At 58.6% G+C, this 15,959-nt stretch overlaps 1 protein-coding gene across 4 annotated transcripts in view; it reads right to left on the bottom strand.

The window, feature by feature from the left end:
* Window positions 1-937: 937 nt before the first annotated feature.
* Window positions 938-15,959, bottom strand: part of SORBS3 (sorbin and SH3 domain containing 3) — a 42,621-nt gene continuing 27,599 nt past the window's right edge. For 3 of the 4 annotated variants that reach the window (XM_054017333.1, XM_054017332.1, XM_054017331.1), the window contains exons 13-22: window positions 13,757-13,809; window positions 11,252-11,397; window positions 9,307-9,398; window positions 8,746-8,792; window positions 7,951-8,065; window positions 6,873-6,998; window positions 5,263-5,790; window positions 4,799-4,905; window positions 4,232-4,338; window positions 938-3,960 (exon numbers count right to left, since the gene is read on the bottom strand). In XM_054017333.1, the coding sequence (XP_053873308.1) occupies window positions 3,899-3,960; window positions 4,232-4,338; window positions 4,799-4,905; window positions 5,263-5,790; window positions 6,873-6,998; window positions 7,951-8,065; window positions 8,746-8,792; window positions 9,307-9,398; window positions 11,252-11,397; window positions 13,757-13,809 (1,383 nt within the window). In that variant the 3' untranslated portion in view covers window positions 938-3,898. The remainder of the gene's footprint in view (window positions 3,961-4,231; window positions 4,339-4,798; window positions 4,906-5,262; window positions 5,791-6,872; window positions 6,999-7,950; window positions 8,066-8,745; window positions 8,793-9,306; window positions 9,399-11,251; window positions 11,398-13,756; window positions 13,810-15,959) is intronic. The other variant, XM_054017334.1, reaches the window with a different exon arrangement.

The raw sequence follows: 15,959 nt of genomic DNA, 5'->3' as shown, positions 1-15,959 counted from the left end.
GTGCAGAAGGGCTGACGTTGCACCTGTCATTACAGCTCCTCCTGCCTGGGTGCTGACCTGAGGACCACCTGCCCCGATCCCTCCCCCTATACACAGCTCCTGGGCCTAGGGACACCCTGCCCACTCCCACTGATTCAGTGGGGTTTCCTGGTGAGTAACTCAGAGCAGAAGGTGGCTGCCAGTGTGTCCATCCCTGCTCAGACTTTATTCACTGGGGTGCGGAGAGCCTGCCTGGAACCCAGGGCCCACCTTTCACTTGTATGAAATGGGGGAAGTTTGCAGCCACCCTTGTTCCTAGCGAGGGCCAGTTATGTTCCAGCTGGGGAAACTCAGAGCCTTCTCTCAGTGCCTGGAGATACTAGTGTCCAGGAATCCTGCCCGTGTGTCCTAGCACTGCCCCTAAGATGGGTCAGTGTAAAGGCCTGTGCGGCCCAAATCACTGAGACCCCCAACTGGCTCTGCACCCTGCCCATGGAGGTCCAAGGCGAGCTCGGGGAGAGGCAGCTCAAGGAGGCCAGGCCTCGAAAGGGGTGGTACAGACATTGGGCCAATGTTGTCCTGACCCCTGGGTTGAGCCAGGCCCTGTTGAATCGACAGCCCCGACCACCAGAATCACTACAAGAGATTCCAGGGTAGGTGTAGGCTGGTCCCGCACAATTGAGGCCGGGAGGCTGCCCGGGTTGAGTGTCTGTGAGGGAGCAGCTGGAGGCTCCTAAATCCCATCTGCCCCAGCTCGGAGCAGCCCCATCTCTCATAACACGCCAGCACCCCTTTGCTCACGAAATAACCTCCTGGTGCTCACAGAATGGTAGGACTGGAAGGGACCTGGAGAGGTCATCCAGTCCAGTGCCCTGCACTCATATTATTTAGACCATCTGTGACGCATGGCCAGAAAGGGTTAAACATTCTGCAAAATAAACGACCTTCAAAAGACATGTGAGGAGATAATGTTTGTGTTTTTGTGTATTTACATACTTATGAGTAAGGTAGACAATGTAATCAACAGTCGCTGTCTATGCTGCATTCTCATAATTCAGAGGTCAAAAGAGCATCCTATCATGTAAATGAATTGTAAACATGGGATATCTCTGTATTCATCTCTCTTTGAAATGTATAGCAAATACTCTGTGAATGGTGGAGGAACAAGCAAATTGCCTTATGTTAATTCTATGGCTAAGTACCAATGATGGACTTCCTCCAGTCATCCTAATTACCTTTTGAACTCCCAACTAATCAAAAGACATGAAAGTGTATAAAAGATCCTTAGGTCCTGATTCTGTCATCTCAGATCTGCTTAAGCTTCACCAGGGGAAGTTTGAGTTGCAAGACTGAGGTCCCGGTTATGCTGGTACACCCTGAATATGAGATTTGGACATTGGACTATAATCTATTAACTATTTCTGAAAGAACTCCTTACAACGACACAGCTCACCATCTCTGCTATGAATCTGCACCTCACTGAATTGAACTCATGTCTATATGCATATTGATCTTTTAACCATACTCCCGATCTTTTGTTTTTTAATAACTTCTAGTTTAGTTAATAAGAATTGGCTGTAGTGTGTGTTTAGGTAAGATCTGGAATATTCAATAACCGGGGAGGTAATGTGTCCGATCCTTTGGGGTTGGTAGAACCTTTTCTTTTATATGAGGAAATAAGATTTACAGACATTTTCATCATATTTGATGTGGGTACCTGGATGGAGGCTGGATCATTTTAAGGGAACTGTGTTGTTTGGACTTCTGAGTAACCAGTAAGGTAATAGAGAAGCTGTTTTGTGCTGGTTGGTAAAGCTTCGGCATATCCACCAGCTTTATGGGGATTGTCTGCCCCATTCTTTGCAGTTCACCCTAACTGAGTGACCATAGCTGGCTCCCCACAAGGACCCCGGTCACACCATCCCTGACAGGTGTTTGTCTAACCTGCTCTTAAAAATCTCTAATGAGGGAGATTCCACAACCTTTCCGGGCAATTTATTCCAGTGCTTAACTCCCCTGACAGTTAGGAAGTTTTTCCTAATGTCCAACCTAAACCGCCTTGGCTGCAGTTTAAGCCCATTGCTTCTTGTCCTATCCTCAGAGGACAAGGAGAACAATTTTTCTCCCTCTTCCTTGTAACCACCTTTTATGTATTCATGCTTGGCCTGAGCAGGTCTGACAGGGCACATCGTGCCCCATGGTCTGCCATCACCCACCGAGTGTGAAGAGATGCTCTAGGGGGTGCTCAGCCTGCGGTGACTGGCGAGCAGCCAAGCTGATACAGAATAGAAATGGCTGCACCCAGCAGAGGGCAAGGGGAGCATGATCCGAGCTAGGACACTGCCCGCTGCTCAGAGCAGGTCTATCACATGCGGTGCATCCTGGCATTGGCAACAAGGGCGTCTGCCTCAGGGTTCCACTGGCCACAAGCTGCCCTTTGCCCTGCTGCATGGATTCCCGCCCGTCCCTGACGAACACCAGGCGGGGCCTTCGCATGGGGTGAGGCTGATCTTTAATAACAGAGGACAAGCAGATCAGGTTTCCATGGCCGGCTCTTTACAGGCAGCTTGGAGGAGTCTGCCCTCCCCAAGTCCTCGTCCCACCCCCCACTCATGCAGGCACAGGGTTCAGCACAGCACGCTGGGTCCATGGAGGTGCAGAGGGCAGGCTCAGTGCCCGCTTCCCTTCAGAGGTCGTGGTGGAGCAGATCTAGTGTTCTGTGCCCCCAGGGAGAAAGCAGCGTCCCGCTTTGGGGTTCAGCTGGAGGAAAAGGACTAACAGCCCCTTCCCCCGGGATGCAGACGCCTTCTGCAGCAAGGCACAGACTGGCAGATATTTATTGAGCGGGCACAGGGCGAGACTCCCTGCCAGGGAGAGCCCTGGGGGCAGGGATGGGGACTGGTCCCCATTAGAGGGAGCCCCCTGGAGGTAAGGCTGGGGGACTGGTCCTGTTAGAGGGAGCCCCATGGGAAGTGGCTGGTCCCCATTAGAGGGAGCCCCTGGGGAGGGGAGGGACTGATCCCTGTTAGAGGGAGCCCCATGGGGGGTAAGGCTGGGGGATTGGTCCCTGTTAGAGGGAGCCCCACGGGGGGGACAGTGATTGGTCCCCATTAGAAGGAGCCCCACGGAGGTAAGGCTGGGGGGCTGATCCCCGTTAGAGGGAGCCCCACGAGGGGTAAGGCTGGGGGATTGGTCCATGTTAGAGGGAGCCCTATGGGGGATAAGGCTGGGGTATTGGTCCCCATTAGAGGGAGCCCCACAGAGGGGGTAAGGCTAGGGGACTGGTCCCCGCTAGAGGGAGCCCCATGGGGGGGGTAAGGCTGGGGGATTGGTCCCCACTAGAGGGAGCCCAAGGGGGGGGTAAGGCTGGGGGACTGGTCCCCACTAGAGGGAGCCCCACGGGGGCCTAAGGCTGGGGGACTGGTCCCCGCTAGAGGGAGCCCCACGGGCCGGGGGGAAGGACAGGAACTGGTCCCCATTAGAGGGAACCCCATGGGGGAGGGAAAGGACAGGGACTGGTCCCTGCTACAGGGAGCTCCATGGGGGGGGTGTGAAGGACAGGAACTGGCCCCCATTAGAGGGAACCCCATGGGGGAGGGAAAGGACAGGGACTGGTCCCCGTTAGAGGGAGCCCCAGAGGCAGTGCTGGAAGCTGAGCTGAGTGACTGGGACAGGGAAGGGGGGGTCTGTTACTAGGAGAGGCAGAGGCCCGTCCCAGTGCCGAGCTCCCCAGCAACAGCCACCAAAAGGGTCCTGCTGGGAATGTCCGTGGGGGCGGGGGCTGGGCTGGTCCAAATCCCCATCTCCTCGTTCCTCTCCTTGTCTCAGGGCGCGACGCAGGCTCTGGGTAGGCTGCAGGAGCCTGAGTCGCAGATGCAGCTTCCTCTTGGCTCGTGCTGGGATGTGGGGCAGGGGGATGTTACACAGGGGCAACGTAATTGCCAGGGAAGGTGCCGAATTTTTGGGTTCTCCTGGACACACCTGGGGGTGGGAAGACAAAGGGAGGGCCATGAGGGAGGGGTCTGAGGCTGCCCTGCAGGAGAAACTCACCTCCTTCCAACACCACCCTCTGCCGGAGGGCCCTGAGGCTGGTGTTCCCCCCATGGGCCGGTCCTGCACCATCCCCTACGGCGCCCCCGCTGGGAGAGGCTGGGACTGGAGTCACTAGGAGCTCCTGTCCTGCTCCCCCCAGCACTCCCATGGGTAGAGTCTCCCTCCCTCCACCTGTTAGGCTCCCAGCCGGCAAACGTACCCACAAACCAGCCGTCGTCACACTGCTGCATGACGTCCACCCAGTCCCCTTCATGCAGCTCCAGCTCGTCCTCGTTCTGGGGTCTGTACTGATAAATGGCCTGGAACCTGCAAGGCACCATCAGCCCGTGAGATCCTGCTCCCACCTCAGTACAGCTCATGCGCTGGCCTGGCACAGCGGGTTCTAGGAACCGAGCTGGGCCCACCGAGTCAGCAGAGCCCCCTCCCTCCCATTGGCCGCTCCCGCACTGCATCGACAGAGACAGGCGTGTTGGGGGCACTCAGCCCGCCAGCAGGGGGTCTGCAGTGTTGGGCGGGCACCTGGTACAGCTGCCAGCAGCATCCGCTGGTCGCAGCTCACTGCGCAAGCGGCTCTGAAAAGGCCCTTGTTTGGGGTAACAATTCAGACACTGTTCCAGCCCAGCGCCTCAGCGGGGTGTCTGCAGCCAGCCCTCGGCACGGGTCACTTCCCCAGGCTGGCTTGGCTGGCTTCCAAATGGAGTAGGAGGTCCCTGCTCCTCTCCGCCCTTCACTGAGACAGGGAAGCCGTCGATCCGGCTACACTTACGGGGTCCACTGTATGCTGGAGCCGTTGTCAGATGGGGGGGCCTTGGGGAGGTGCCCAGCACCACCCAGATGGCAGCCGGCAGGTACTGGGGCTTCAAGGGTGGAGCTCTGCAAGGGAGAGGGAAGAGTTTGGTGCACTAGACAATGAGAGCAGCGCTAGGAGAGGGTGCTGGAGGTGGAGGGGATGGGCACTCCCACTGCGTCACTGGGGGAATTAGCCCAGTGGTGGGGAGAAGGGAGGGAGAGAGCCCAGAGGACAGATGCTGACCCCCACGCATTGGGGGCTACAGGGGAGGGTGGTTGCACTCCAGGGGTGCGTGCAGGTTCACCAGCTGTCCTGGGACAGCTGCAGGGGCTGCACTGGAGGGAGCTGGGGTCCTTGCGCTGCAGGCTGGGCAGGGCAGGGCCCCTGGGGCAGGGCGATCCGGGGAAGGAAGGACTGAAGGAGAAGCACGACTGTCTCACCTGCCCAGGGAGCGAGGAGGGCGCAGCAGCGGGTGGAGTCTCCTGTGGCCGGGAGGCGGCCGGAGGCTGCGGGCTCGGGCTCAGAGTCAGGGGGGAGACCAAGGTGGTGCTGGGGGCCAGCTGAGGGCTCTGGGGCCCCTGCAGGACGCTGGACGAGACTCCGGCGTGCTGCAGCTTGGGGGAGGCGGGGAAGGTGAAGCCGAAATGGCGCGGCGAGGACGACAGGGTGCCCCCCTCCGTGCCGCGCCGTTGGGCAGTGGGAGAGCCGGCCAGGAAGGAGGACGAGGGGTCGGAACGCTGGCTACCGGGCGAGTGCAGCTGGGCCGGTGAGCCTGCGTGTGCCAGCAGCCTTGGGGAGGCAGGGGCAGTCAAGTTTGGGGAGGAAGGGAACTCCTCTGAGGCCTTGACCCGCGGCTCCTTCACCACTTGCACGTAGTTGGCCGGGAAGATGCCCTGGCGGCTGGTGCCAGAGATCCGTCCCTCATACCAGTTCTCATCCACCTTGCGGACCAGACAGATGCGCTCGCCCTGTGGATGGAGAGAGGGGCAAGGTTAGGAGCCCCCGGGATAGGGACATGCCACACGTCAGCCTGTGTTGCATCTGTCGTAAGGCTTCCTGCCCTTTCAGAACAGACCAGCCCACCCTGGTACTCTTATCTCCTGCTCCAGCAGGTCCAGCCAGTCTGGTTTCCTGTCTCCTAGCCCCACTGGTCTGTCCAGTCGTGCGATGTCCAGTCCAGCCGGCTGCGCAGTGCTGTGCCACAGAGGGGAGTGCCGCTGGTGCTGAGCAGCTCAGCCCCCAGAGCAAGTCGCCTGAGGGTGATGCTCGTTTTTAGCCCAGCGGGCGTCACTACGACATGGCTCTTTGCAAGTGGATTCAGTGCTGGGGAAGGGCTCTGGACTGGCCACTCTGGAGACCAACACCTTCTGAGCATCCACAAAACAGATTCGGGCCAAGATCACCTGATGCTAACCTCTGAGGACAGGACAAGAAGCAACGGGCTTAACTTGCAGCCAGGGCAGTTTAGGTTGGACATTAGGAAAAACTTCCCAACTGCAGGGTGGTTAAGCACTGGAATAAATTGCCTAGGGAGATTGTTGAATCTCCATCATTGGAGATTTTTAAGAGCAGGTTGGACAAACACCTGTCAGGGATGGTCTAGATAATACATAGTCCTGCCATGAATGCAGGGGACTTGACTAGAAAACTTCTTGAGGTCCCTTCCAGTCCTATGATGCGCCACCACCCCACACATGCTGCATATCCAGCTCAGTCCCCAGGAGAGACCAGTGCAGAGAACTACACTGCAGGGGTAGCCAGGGGACAGAGGGGTTAGTCCGCATCACATAAGCTGGGTCCCTCTCCACTACGCCCCGTCAGGGACGAGTCCCTGAGGCTGCCAGCTATAGGGCCAGGCGCTGGTCTGAGACCCAGCAAACAAAGTTCATGGAGGCCACTGAACAGCTGTCAGATGGGAATGACTTTTGGTCATTACCAGCCTGGGCTGGCACTGAACTGTGACCTGAAGGTAACAGCTTCTGCAATGAGATTCCTCGTGACCGTTCTGTGCTCCCCGCGCCCAGCACCCTTTACCGGGTGGGTTCTGTACCTTGCGGAAGGACAGCTCCACCGCCAGGTCCCCTTTGAAGTTGTACTGAGCCAGGGCATCTCCGTACTCCAGCACCTGGATGGTGGGTGGCTTGATGGGCTTGGGCACTTCGGTGGGAGGCAGGATCTGTTTGTGAGAGACAGGGAGCAGGGTAAGCGGAGCACGGCAGCGGCTGGTGGGAAGCTGTTTGTCCGGAGCGCCCCATCCAGCCCTTGCCTCGATACTGCCCCCTCTTGCTGGGGTGGGGCATGTTCCATTTCAAGACCCCCAGGTGTAGGGGAAAGGGGTTAACCTTTCAGTGCTGCTGGCCCTCTCCCTGTACCCTGCTATCAGCCAGTCATGTCAATGGGATATTAGGAAACGCCTGGTCTATTCTAGCTCCGCAGGCTTGGCACATCCAGCCTGTTCAGTAGCAGCAGAGAGGAGATCTGGGCTTGGGAAGAGGGAGCTGTCGGGTCTGGGAGCGCTCCGTCCCCACAGCGGGGCAGCTGGTCCTGCCAGGGTTTCTGCTGTCCTGGTGTCTGAGGGCAGGTCTTCACTACGGGTGTGGGTGTGGGTGGGGGGGTCGATTTAAGATACGCAAATTCAGCTACGCGAATAGCATAGCTGAATTCGACATATCGGAGCCGACTTACCCCGCTGTGAGGACTGCGGCAAAATCGACCTCCGCGGCTCCCCGTCGACGGCGCTTACTCCTACCTCCGCTGGTGGAGTAAGCATGTGGATTCGGGGATCGATTGTTGCGTCCCAACGAGACGCGATAATTCGATCCCCGAGAGATCAATTTCTACCCGCCGATTCAGGCGGATAGTGTAGACCTAGCCTGAGTTACCTTCGGGCTGCGGGAGGGGTTGGAAGAGGGTGTTGATGGCTGCTCCTGTTCAGATGCAGGCGTGATACCAGCACTGGCCACTAGAGGGCACGTCTCTATTACTCCATGCACCTGTGCCAAGTGCTGAATTGAGAACACTTGTCCAGGAAGCAGCTTGCCAGCCTCGATGCCGAGTTCGGGACCCGCCCTGGGCGTGCGCCCCTCCCGCCAGGCTTGCAATCGTGTTAGCAGCAGCCCCGTCCTTACCTCCACGTAGTTGGAGGGGAATATGCCCACCCTCCCATAGTGCTCTCCTTCCAGCCAGTTCCTGTCCACCTCCTTGTGGATATAGACGATGTCTCCCTTCTGCATGGTCAGCTCCCTGAAAGGTCAAAGCAGAGCATCATGGCCCACAGGCCCTTCCCAGGGGCTGGCGCCTGCCCCCTTCAGCCAGCAGCTCCCTTGCCCCTAGAGACATCCGCGGGGTCAAAGAACCACCTATGACTCCTGATGCTGGGCTGAGTCCTGGCTTCCTGCCCTCAGCAGGGACACATCTCAAGGCCTGGCTGTAGGGAGTTCACTTGCTGCTGACCCGGTCCCACTGGATGCCCACTTCGCAAGGGGCCTGATGATGGAGCCCGAGGCTGAGCCAGGCATTAGGTTCACCCTTCAGGACATGCCAGCCCCACTCTAGTCCATAATCGCTCCCCTGGGAAGACTTCACTTCCATGCATTCTTCTCTGGTGAGGTTAGACCCAGTGAGGGGGAAGTCGGCACCCTCTTCCCGGCCTGCCCCAGCTGCTCTCCTCTCTCTGCAGGAGCAGCCAGGGGACAGAGAGGCTAGCCCACATCGCATAGGCCAGGTCCCTCTCCACCATTCCCCAAGGATTCAAAATGACCAACGAAACCCACCCAGGAGAGGGAGAAAATACAGGCCACTTCCACAGCTGGCATGGTGGCTGGGTCCACCAGGACAGAGAGGGATAGCTACACCGATAGGAACAGACCCGCTTAGGGGACCTCAGGTCTGGAAACAACAAAGATCCACTGAGTGCCACTTACTTTGGGGACTCAGCCTGGAAGTCAAACTTGACGCGAGCAGCTTTCATCTGGGGTGGGGGAGAGAAATGGTCAAAGAGGGCAAAACCAAATCAGATCACAGCCAGAGCCCCAGGGTCCTAGGAAGGTCCTGGTCCCAGGCCCCCAGCCAAGTCCAGTCCCTAGAACCCAGCCTCCTACCCTGTAGTCACTGATTCCTGAGGGAGATCCAGAACCCACCCACTGCTTGGTCACTTCTCCCAGTGCTCCTGGGTCCCCTGAAGAGATGCCAGCCCCAGTCTCTGGCTAGTTCTTCTCTCCCGTACACAGACTGGTGGCAGTCTCCCTTGTCTAGGCCCCCTAGCCCTGCAGCTGGCTCAGTAGCATCTATGGTTAGTTGGCACCACGGCAATCCCCAGAATCCATGACTGGTCCCAGGCCCACGCTAGCTGGATAAAAAGTGACCTGCTGCCCCGCCAGCTGCAGACACACCTGCAAGCTCTCTCCCATGTCTCACCAACCCAGTGTCCCAGCTCTGTCAGCTGCAAGTGGAGGACGTTCCCAAGGAAAAAGGCCGTGCCTCACCTTCTTGTCCTCTCTCCTCACTGGTCCATCCACCGCCTCTATGGACTCACTTTCATCAGCCAAGGGGCTTTTCCCAGGGTGGCCTGGGGGATCTGCAGAGAACCATGAAACAGGGGGATGAGCACGTCATCCTCTGGTGGGGCACTCACAGCTCTCCTGACAGCCCCCGTGGCTGAGGAAGGCGGGTGTTACGAGGAGACACCCAGCACTGTTCCAATACAACGGGATGCTCTGAATCTGCAGAGACAAGACGCCAGCGGAGGTGCATTTCCCATCCCTGTATCCAGCCATGGGCATGGGAGGGCTCCACACACCACAGGCGGCTGAGTTGGAAGGACCAGGACACCTGGGTTCTGAGTGCCTGCACCTCTCCCAGACTGCGAAGAGGCGGCGTAGTTCAGCGGTTGGGAGTCAAGAGACCTGGTTCTAGTCCCAGCTCTGCCACGAACTTGGACGAGCTGCTTCCTCTCTCTGTAGGCTGAGGACAATCACTCTAACCCGCCCCTCCAGTCTGGACTCACTGTCTCAAAGTATTAATAGCACCTCTAGCTTGTCTCAGATCTCAAAGCACTTTACACAGGAGGTCAGTGTCATTAGCCTCATTTTACACTGAAATTGAGGCAGAGTGGGGAAGTGACTTGCCTGAGGTCACCCAACAGACCAGTGGCAGAGCCAGGAACTGAACCCAGGTTTACCAAGCCCCAGTCCAGTGCTCTATCCACTAGGTGATACAGCCCATTAACATTCTCCTGACAGCTCACAGGCACACAGACTCCTTTGCATCTACCAAAATAGACTCAAATAAGCAAATTTCTGCCAATCCAGCTGCTCCCCAGTGAACATGACCAGAGCTCTGCTACTAGGGTACATCTACACCAGCCAGTGCCCGAAGTACAGCTCTCTGTCTGTGACACCATCCACTCTTAGGTCATTCATAAGGAGCAGCACAATAGGCCCAGAGCCAGGTTGGGTTGGGCCAGGAGACAACTGTGCACCCACAAGCTGCTGTCTTGTTCTCCAGAATCTCCACTTCCATTTAAAAAAAAAAAGAGTATGTTAAACATAAGAACAGCCACATTGGGTCAGACCAAAGGTCTATCCAGTCCAGTATCCTGTCTACCGACAGCGGCCAATGCCAGGTGCCTCAGAGGGAGTGAACCTAACAGGTAATGATCAAGTGATCTCTCTCATGCCATCCATCTCCACCCTCTGACAAACAGAGTCTAGGGACACCTTTCCTTACCTATCCAGGATGGGTAAGCCAGTTCTTATGTTCTTATTTATGTTCTTATGTCGTTGCGGTTGGGAAGAAAACCTTGAAAACTTGAAATACATGCAGGTAATGCAGTGACATCTGCCTGAGTCTGCAGATAGCCTGCAAAAATCGCTCTGAGAGGGGCAAACTGCCCCATTCATCTCAGTGCGGGTTAGCTCAGATGCCATCAGTGACACTTAAGTGTCAGCAGAGTTAAATAGGTCACTATTCCAGTGGGCAGAGCTTGGTTTTTGGGTGGAGCTTGGAAGGGTACGGCTCTCTTCCCCACACCCCAGTTCGACCTCTGCCCAAAACCCAGTGCAAAGGGAGGAGCCCTTAGATGGCTGGGTTGAGTCCGCAGGCAGCTGGGAAGCCATGCCACTGGGGTGCGGAGGGGTGGATGAGACCAGTGCATGTAGCGTCTTACATCCACGATTTGACCACAGGTGAGCCAGAGAGGGAGGCTGGGTGGGGAAAAGGGGAAGGGGAAAGGCAGATGTCAAGGTAGTACTCAAAGCGGGGGGAATAGCTCCATGGTTTGAGGGGGATTCCCAGCAGACAGGACAGTATGAGTGAAGGAGGGATTGGAGAGGGCTATAGTGGAGGAGTGAGCAGCAGCAGAGGAATGGGGGTCAGAGGGCAGAGAGGAATAGCTCCTCGAAGGACATGGCGGTGTGCTGAGATCCTCACCTTTCCTGGGGGGAGACCGGCTCCAATCGCTCGTGGCCAGGCCCAGGCCCCCTCTCTCCATGCTGGGGCTGGCAGGCGGGCGGTGTCGGGCAGCGGGGGGGCTCTGCCCCAAGGCAGGATGGGAATGGCAGGCAGACAGCGGGCTGCTGGAGCAAGAGCAGAGAGTCAGTCAGAGAGACTATGGGCCTCTGTGGATAACCAGGCCCAAAACCAGGGAGCCCCGGCCTGATCCCAAGAGGAAATCAAGGGACCAGGTCATGGCTGGTGATCCATAGGGAGGGATTATCTGCTAGGACGCACAGCCCACGCAGCAACACACAGACCCTGCATGCCTGCTCCCCCTCCTCCCCCCCGACAGCCCCCCACAGACTGGTGCCATGCCTTTGGGAACAGCTAGAGCCTCCTATTCCAAGGGCCTGGTGGTGGTTGGCTTGGGAGTCCTAGGGGGTGTAACATAAGCAGGGCGCTGACAGCATGGCGTGCCCCCCCCAGCAGGGGTGGGTTCCTGTGGGGGAGAAGCGGGGTAACTGGGACTCCAGTCAGGGAAGGGAGAGAGCTACCAGGCAGCCTACTGCACCCCGGGGACAGCCCTGCCCAGACCCCTTGGAGCAGACGCACAGCGTACCCGCAGCTCAGCCAGGGGCTGCTTCTAACAGGATGCCGAGGGCACAGACTCCAACCGCCGGCATTACTTCACCAGTGCAGAGCTATGGCCAGGAGCAGCTGACACGGGGTGTGTCCCTGCTGGGTCCCACCTCCACCGCCCATTCGAAAACAAACCAGCCCCATCGCTGGAGTCGCCCAGGGGGAGTCTCTGAGCAGCCAGCCAGCCCCACCTGGCTGCCAGGCAACCCGAGGCACAGCCCCTGCTCTCGGGCTGCTTCCCCTCCTCCCCCATGGCCCCAAAAGAGCCAGACCCCTGCTCCCACCCAGAGAGCCAACCCCTCCCTACATCTCACCCACAGCCAAACCAGGAGAAGGCTGGGGGTCAGGACTCCTGGGTTCTCTTCGAAGCTCCAGGAGCAGAGTGGGGTCTAGTGGGTTAGGGTGGGTGGCTGGGGGTCGGGACTCCTGGGTTCTAGTTCCAGCTGGGAGAAGGGAACGACAGGAATCTGGGTTCTGGCCTTGCAGCTGCCCCTGCCACTTCCTCTTTGCCCCTGCGGGCCATTGCCCTGGCCAGGTCCTGGCACGCCCTGCCCCCCTCAGCCAGAGTGGGTACACGACGTTTGCTCCTACCCTGGCAGCCAGGCGGGTAGCGCTGGTTCCTCCCTTCCCTGTGCAGGGCCGCGCGGCAGGAAGCACTGAGACAGCAGCAACAACAAGGAGTTGGCAGGCTACAGCTACTTGGCTAAAGTTTAACTTTGAATTCTTAAAGGAACAGCGCCTCTTTCCCAGGCACCTGAGTGATGCAGAGGGAAAACAAGTGGGCCTCCGGAGAGGGTGTGTGGCAGAGCAGGACACCTGGGGGAGGGGCACCTTGCCCTATGCCCCCCTTGTCCAGAGACAGACAGGGAGTGCACTTCCCTCGTGACTTGCTCCCTGTTCTCCTCCCCGGGAGGCCCCTATGGATCCACTACAGCCCCCAGGAAGGAAAGCAAAGGCCTGGCTTCTTCCAGGGCCTAACTGCCCATTGTTTATGGTAGGACCTACAAGTGGAGTGTTTGTTTTTGATTCCTGTGGCTGCAGGGACAGAATCTGAGGCCTCAGAGGAAGATTTCCTGGGAATTCTGCTTAACCCCTTGTAGGCGCTGCCCTTGTGACTGATGGTGAGAGAGAGCGAGGAACCGCCCCGGATACTGAACACGCTGAAAGAATGTGATGATCTGCTCCAAAATGCAAGTGCATGGAAAGAGCAGACAGACCCCAGGCTCCGAGCTCAGGTCACGCCTATGCTGGGAAACATCTGCGTTGCTGTGGGGTGGGACCTGACAGAGCTCAATGTGAACTAAGCTGGCTGGCTGGAAAATCCCTACAACGGGGCATGCGACACGGGAAAGGCACCTGGCTGGGAGCTGCAGCCCCATTACCTGCCGGGGAGCAGCAGGCTGTTCAGGGCAGCGGTGGGGCGCTCGAAGGTGTGTGCTCACCCAGGCACACCCTGGCATAGAGGCCCGCACGGCCCCTTGGGGACGGCTGCTAGTTGCCACCAATCCTCTGGTCCTCCAATCCCTTCCCAAGTGCCCTCTACCCCCGCTGCCCAGAACAAGCGGTTCTGAGGAGCCCTAACTCTTGAGGCTTAACTTATGAGCAAGGGGCTCTTCTTTCCTTCCTCTCTTCTCCCGTCACACCCTTCCTTCCTCTCTCTCCGCCTCGCTCGCTCTTCAGCTCTCCCCCGCTCCCCCCTTTTCTGCACCTCTCCTAATCCGCTCTGAGCTCACCAGCCCAGGCAGCTGGGCGGACCGAGCTGCTTGCGGGATGACGCCAGCTAACCAAAGGCTGCCTCACCTGGGCGGGGGACGCCCGGCATACCAGCCCGAACACCCCGTTTTACCTGGCTGTACTCACCAGGCGACAGAGGCTGGGCAAGGGGAGCAAGCGCAGGGAGCCGCCGAGGAAGTCTGCAGGGAGAGACAGCGAGAGACGGGGGGGAAAGAGAAAATTAATCATCCAAGAGGCTGTCTTGTGCGGGAAGCCGGAGTCTAAGTCCTGGCAGTGAGGAGCCAATAACAAGCCAGCAGGGAGAGCTGGCCCATCCGGCAGGGAAGGAGAGCCAGCCAGTGGGGCCAGAGCAGGGTCCTAGAGTCCAACATCTCTGCGGGGGGAGGCCAGGGGTCTCGGTGCCATGGCCCCTGCAGAGAGAGGGGGACAACTGCAAGGGAGGCAGGCAATCAGACCAGGGGTGGGCAACCTATGGCACGCAAGCCCATTTTTACTGGCACGCTGCTGCCAGCCGGGGTCCTGGCCACCGGCCCCGCTCAACCCCCTGCCTGCCTGGGTGAACAGAATCCTAGGCCGGCAGCAGGCAGAGCAGGGCCGACAGCCAGGACCCCGGCTGGCAGGAGTCGGCGGCTGGAACTCCAGACCGTCAGCTGGCTGAGCCGCTCAGCTCACCGCCGGTCTGGGATCCGTCCGCCAGCCCCGCTCAGCCAGCTGCCGGTGTAAGGTTCTGGCTGCCAGGCCCTTGCCAGCTGAGGTCCCGGCCCCGCTCAGCCCGCTGCCGGCCTGAATGGACAGAAGCCCGGGCCGGCAGCGGCTGAGCGGGGCCGGCGGCTGGGACCCCGGCTGGCAGGAGCCGGCGGACGGAACCCCCGACCGGCAGCGCAGGTGGTAGACAGAACCCCAGACCAGCAGCGTGCTGAGCTGCTCAGCCTGCTGCGGGTCTGGGGTTCCGTCCACCAGCCCCTGACAGCCGGGGTCCCTGCCGCCGGCCCCGTTAAGCCCGCTGCCAGTCTGGGGTTCTGTCAGGGGCCCCTGTAAATGTAAAATTTATTTTGGCACGGGAAACCTTAAATTACTGAAGACTTGGCACACCACTTCTCAAAGGTTGCCGACCCCTGCAATCAGACAGACAGAGGGCCAGGGCCATGGAGATAGGGGGAGGCAGAGAGATGGGGAGACAGGCAGGGAGGGACAGAGGTGTGTCGCATAAACTCCCAAGCTGCCACCCAAACCCGGGCCCACGGGGTTTGTCAGGGCGAATGGGGGACCTGGGACTGGTTCTTTTTATTGGGGTCGGGGGGAGGGAGAGAGCAAGGCTGGCAGATGGATGGAGGACAGACGGACAGTGCCTAGATGCTATGGTGACGGCGTGTTAGAACTACGACAGGTGGATAAAGGAAGAGTCTATCTCGGGATAGGCAATAGATTAGATTAGACAGAGGAATGAATGCGGGGGTAGGCAGGTGTTACAAAATAGCTAAACAGACAGTGCCTTTGGGGGCAGAGAGGGTCCAGAGATAGAGCCTGGTACCCCGCGTGGCTATTGGCAGAGAGGGCTGGGCAGCGCCAGGCCTGGATGAGGCTTTGACACCGCTACCTGCAGAGTGCCTCGTGTGGGAACGCTTGCTGGGGATTAGTTCAGCCAATCCAGGCCCGTGCGACCTTTGTACCCTGGTGGCGGGGTCTGTAAGAGCTTCCCCTACCCTCGATACTGGGGTACCCTGGCGCTGCCCGCCGATCCCAGCCAGCAAGCAGAGCTGCTGGCAACGTCTCCACTGGGCACAGAGTCAACGCCAAGCTCCTGATTCCTGAGGAGAGCGAGGGTCTGTGAGCATGTGGATCAACCTCCCTGTCCCCTTGAGCCAGCCAGCCCCACGATCTGGGGCTGGATTAGAGTCAGTGCCCCCGAGGGGGAGAGAGGCCCTGTATCCCTGCGACCCAAGAACCTCTTAATGCCAGCTGTCAAGGGGCCCAGAGGTATATCCTGATTTGGGTATGTTCACTGTGGTTCACCAAAGACCGTCATGCGAGGTCTCAAATGAAAGCCAGTGTCCCACTGGTTGCTAGTATCACGGGGAAGGGTACGTACTGATGCTTCATCAGGCACTAGGGCTGTATAAGGACGGACAATATGTCCGTAGAGTGTGGATCCAGGCACCAGTCCCCAGCAGGAGCTCTGCCAGTGGGAGGTGAGAAACGGACAGCTCTCCGTCGGGATGCAAACTCAGCGCCGTGTGCTGACACAACGGATGTCATTTACACGCGGAGCCAACCCAGAGATGTGAAGTCGAGACAAAACACCCCTCCCTTCACGCACACCAGCCCCTGC

This window comes from Malaclemys terrapin, chromosome 2 (assembly GCF_027887155.1).
Source record: "Malaclemys terrapin pileata isolate rMalTer1 chromosome 2, rMalTer1.hap1, whole genome shotgun sequence".
Classification (NCBI taxonomy): domain Eukaryota; kingdom Metazoa; phylum Chordata; order Testudines; family Emydidae; genus Malaclemys; species Malaclemys terrapin.
Note: the sequence above shows the minus strand (reverse complement) of the source record. Positions and strands in the feature narration are given on the sequence as shown.